The sequence below is a fragment of the Microtus ochrogaster genome, chromosome 6, assembly GCF_000317375.1.
Source record: "Microtus ochrogaster isolate Prairie Vole_2 chromosome 6, MicOch1.0, whole genome shotgun sequence".
NCBI classification, from domain to species: domain Eukaryota; kingdom Metazoa; phylum Chordata; class Mammalia; order Rodentia; family Cricetidae; genus Microtus; species Microtus ochrogaster.
Genome location: NC_022013.1, coordinates 83,829,705 through 83,833,650, shown reverse-complemented (window position 1 = coordinate 83,833,650; position 3,946 = coordinate 83,829,705). Strand labels below are relative to the sequence as shown.

The following is a 3,946-nucleotide window of genomic DNA, read 5'->3' as shown; positions in this document are numbered from 1 at the left end:
GATAGAGACAATGGTTCCTGCGTACATGTGTTTGTGTGTGTGTATACATGTGTGCGTGCATGCGTGTGTATACATGTGTGCATGCATGCGTGTGTGTGCATGCGTGTGTGTGTGTGAGACAAGGTTGCAGGGAGCCCAGGTCAGCCTTAAACTCAGTTTGTAGCAGAGGATGACTGGAAACTTTTAACAATTTTATAGTCATTGGTATTTTGCTTTCATGTATGTCTGTGTGAAGGTGTCAGAAGCCCTGGTACTGGAATTACAGACAGTTGTGAGCTGCCATGTGGGTGCTAGGAATTGAACTCAAGTCCTCTGGAAGAACAGATGGTACTCTCAAACACTGAGATATCTCTTCAGCCCAATCTTAAACTCTTGACCCTTCTACCTTCATTTCCACATGCTGGGATGGCAGCCATTTGCACAGTGCTCAGCCTCTTTCTTCTGTACACACATACACACACACACACACACAGACACAGTCACCTGCTGTGGTGTTGTAGACCGAATGTCATGTCCCCCAAAATTCATATGTTAAAATCTAACCCCCATGTAATGGGACTGTGTGAGGAAGAGCGTCGGGGAGGTGATTGGCCACAAGGGCATCACCCACATGAGATAATCATCTTTATTCAGAGGTCCCCAAGAGCTGACCTGTTCTTCCTACCATGGGGGAACATAGCAAGAACATGGATGCCCAGGGACCAGAAAGTGGGCCCTTATCACTGCTGTGTGACAAAACCTCTCCTGGGAAGAGCATCACACAGGTCTACGCACCCCTGATACGGAGCCCACGATGGACCCAAGTACAGATACCACCAAAGTCCAAGTTGGCAAATGCTAAATTTTATTGACATTACTTCCAGGAGCAGAGATGACTCAAAGACAGCTGCATCACCAAGGCCCACCCCAGCATTAGTGACAGCTCACAAAGCTGAGAACATGGAGCACCCTGCACAGCCTGCAGGCAGCCCAACGGTTGAGGTATCTCAGTTGGTCCAAACCTCTTCCAGGCAGAAAGGCTGGTTTCTGCTGCTCCCAGGCAGCTGGCCTGCTCTCAGAGCCTTCTTTACCGTGCAGCTCTTCTGTGGTCTGAGGGGGACGTCAGCTCTAATAGTTTACTCTGACAGGAAGGGGCCTAATGAATCTGGTTAGTTTCAGGGGCTCCTGAAACTATTTTGAGTTGCTGGCCTTCCTGCAGGATGGATTGTCTTAATCTTGGAGGAAGTGGTCACCCAACAACCAGCCTTCTAGACAGCAGTGTCTTGATCTTGAACATCTCAGCTGTCAGAGCCGTGAGAAATAAAGGCCTGCTCTTCATAAACCGCCCACTCTGTGGTATGAAGCAATAGCACAGAAACAGACTGAGAGAAGTGACCGATGTCACTTGATAACATCATCAATCTGTCATTTTACGTGGCCTGTGATAGATAACAGCTTGGATCGTGTCTTGTTACACAGGACAGGAATGGCTGTGAACTTAGAGTACATAAGACCTCCTCACAGCACCAGCTTGGACCAGGAAGGACCAGTAAGGTTAGCCCACAGTTACTAGATTGCTTACTTTTCTATCTGGTTCGTGAGTCCATTGTTTCCATCTTACAAGGGAGGAAAGAGAAGTTAGGGAACCCGCTCAAGGTCACTGAGGCTGAAGGACCTTCCAGCGGCCTGGCCCTACTACAGTGCTCTGTTCTGGGCTCAGCCCCTGGAACATGATGCCTTGGGGCTGGACACAACTCCTCACGTTTGTCTTTTCCACAGTTCCTGATATACAAGGTAGTCCTTAAATGTGTGTTGAGCGGAAGTGACACCAAGTGTGTGTCCCTCAGTTATCCACTCAGTAAGACATTCCTAGGGTTTGTCCAGGGAAAAGCTTGTGATTTTTCACTTTTAATGACTGGAAGACTCTGCTAGGGAACAACCCCCAGAAGGTCAGGCACACCTTTAATGACAGCACTCTGGAGGCAGAGACAGGTGGATCTCTGGCTTGAGGCCAGTCTGGTCTGGTCTACATAGTGAGTTCCAGGATAGCCAGAGCTATGCAGCTCTAGACCCTGTCTCAAAAACAAAACCAGCTGGGCACACTCACCTTTAATCCCAGCACTCGGGAGGTGGAGGCAGGTGGATCTGAGTTCTAGGGCTGCCAGGGCTGTTACACAGAGAAACCCTGTCTTGAAACACTCCTCCACTCCAACCCCCCCCCCAAAAAAAGAAAAACAACAACAAAACAAAACAAAAAACCACTAAAAAAACAAAAAAGACTGATATCTACTCTCAAGACAGTTTCTCCATAACTACCATCTACTTTCCTGTACCCGCCGCACTGGCCCTACGCGTTTGGGACACTGGTAGCTGAATTGGTCTCAGCTATCCTTAGTGCTGGTCCCAGAGGTGTGCACCTGCAGTCAAAACGCTTGGGAGGTTGAAGTGGGAGGCTAGACAAAAAAGTCCAACCTTAGCTAAGTGAGTTCAAGGCCTGCCTGAGGCACAGAGCAAATCCGCAAACACTCCCCGCCTAGCAGACAATGATTAAGGGAAAAGTGAGGACGAAGCCTCTGGGGGAGGAATACTCTGCTTTCTACTTAAAAATAAAAACGGTCTGCCATTTGCCCTGCATCTCCTCAGAGTCTCTGTGGAGACTAACTGAACCGGGCAGAGAGCGACTCTTCGCAGACTTGCCCTGCAGGGTCGGACCACGGCGTGCGTTCACCTCCCGCGCCCCCGATCCAAGAGGGCGGGCGGACGGCCGGGTCCCGTGGGAACGCCGCATGGGGAGAAGCGCCCCGGCGAAAGGGAGGGGTAAGCTCGGAGAGGGGCGTGAGGCCCAGACCGGAGCAGGACACGTAGTCCCGAGCGAGCTAGCGAGCAGAAGGCGCGGCAGGGGCGCGACCCACACGCCCGGGGGCGGGGCACGAGGCCCCCTTCACGCCCGAGCCGCCTCGGCAGCGGAAGTTCCGGTGTCGGCGAGCGGAGGTGAGAGGTCAGCAGGAAGTCGATACGTGGCCGCCGCCTGTGCCCGCCGAGGAGGCGCTCGGAGCGGAGATGGCGGCGCAGCTGAACGTAGAGCAGCAGCTCGAGGTGTCGCTCGACGGCCTCACGCTGAGCCCGGACTCGGAGGAGCGGCCCGGCGCGGAGGGTGCCCCGCTGCTGCCGTCGCCGTCCTCGCCCCCCGGGACTGGACGGGGCCCAGGCGCCGCAGGGCAGCAGCCGGAGCCCGAGGAGGTGGCTGAGGGCGCGGCCGAGGAGGCGCGGCGGATGGAGCAGCACTGGGGCTTCGGCCTGGAGGAGCTGTACGGCCTGGCGCTGCGCTTCTTCAAAAGTGAGCGGGTTCCCTCGCCTCTGCGGGGCCGCGGGCCGCCTGGGCCCGCCCCACCCACCGGGGCTAAGCCGGGGTGACCGGAGCGCGCCTCCGTCCTTGGCGGCACCCGGAGTCTGTCACTGCGGGTCTGGTCCCCGTGTCACACCCCTGAGGGGCCCGGAAGCCTGGCTTAGCAGCCGGCGTCGCCTACGGTTGCTGGGACGTTATTACCTGGTTTAAGTTGTCTGGTTTCCGAGAGCTAGAGTGGCCGAAGGAGCGCGCGCTCCCAGGGCTCCCGTTCTAGGATGGATTTCTCTTTTTCGTTGCTCTTTCTCCACCGATTTGCCCTTTCCTGTGGCTCGCCACATCAAGCTGATTTTTTTTTTTTTTTAAATCTTAGTGGAAGAAAATTGTCTACCTTTTTCTAGCCTTAGAAACCGGGATCATGATAGTACAGGACATGATCATTCGGCGGTAGGGATGGGGCGAAGGAGGAAGTAAAATACTAAGTTCGTTTATGCCCTTTTGCTTGTATGTCCTGGTAACTTCTAAATGGTTATGAAATTTTACCTTGTAAGTGAATTTTGAAGAGTAAGGCCCAAAAGTACACTCCCACTTTCTCCTTCCCTCATTCCCGTCTCCTCCTCCTCC

The 3,946-nt window shown here is 53.8% G+C and overlaps 1 protein-coding gene across 1 annotated transcript in view; it reads left to right on the top strand.

Annotated features, from left to right (window-relative positions):
- The first annotated feature begins 2,980 nt into the window (after positions 1–2,980).
- The window catches only part of Acbd3 (acyl-CoA binding domain containing 3), a 32,137-nt gene continuing 31,171 nt past the window's right edge, over positions 2,981–3,946 (top strand). Inside the window, exon 1 of the mRNA XM_005348961.2 lies at positions 2,981–3,316. Within this exon, the coding sequence (XP_005349018.1) occupies positions 3,040–3,316 (277 nt within the window). The 5' untranslated portion in view covers positions 2,981–3,039. The remainder of the gene's footprint in view (positions 3,317–3,946) is intronic.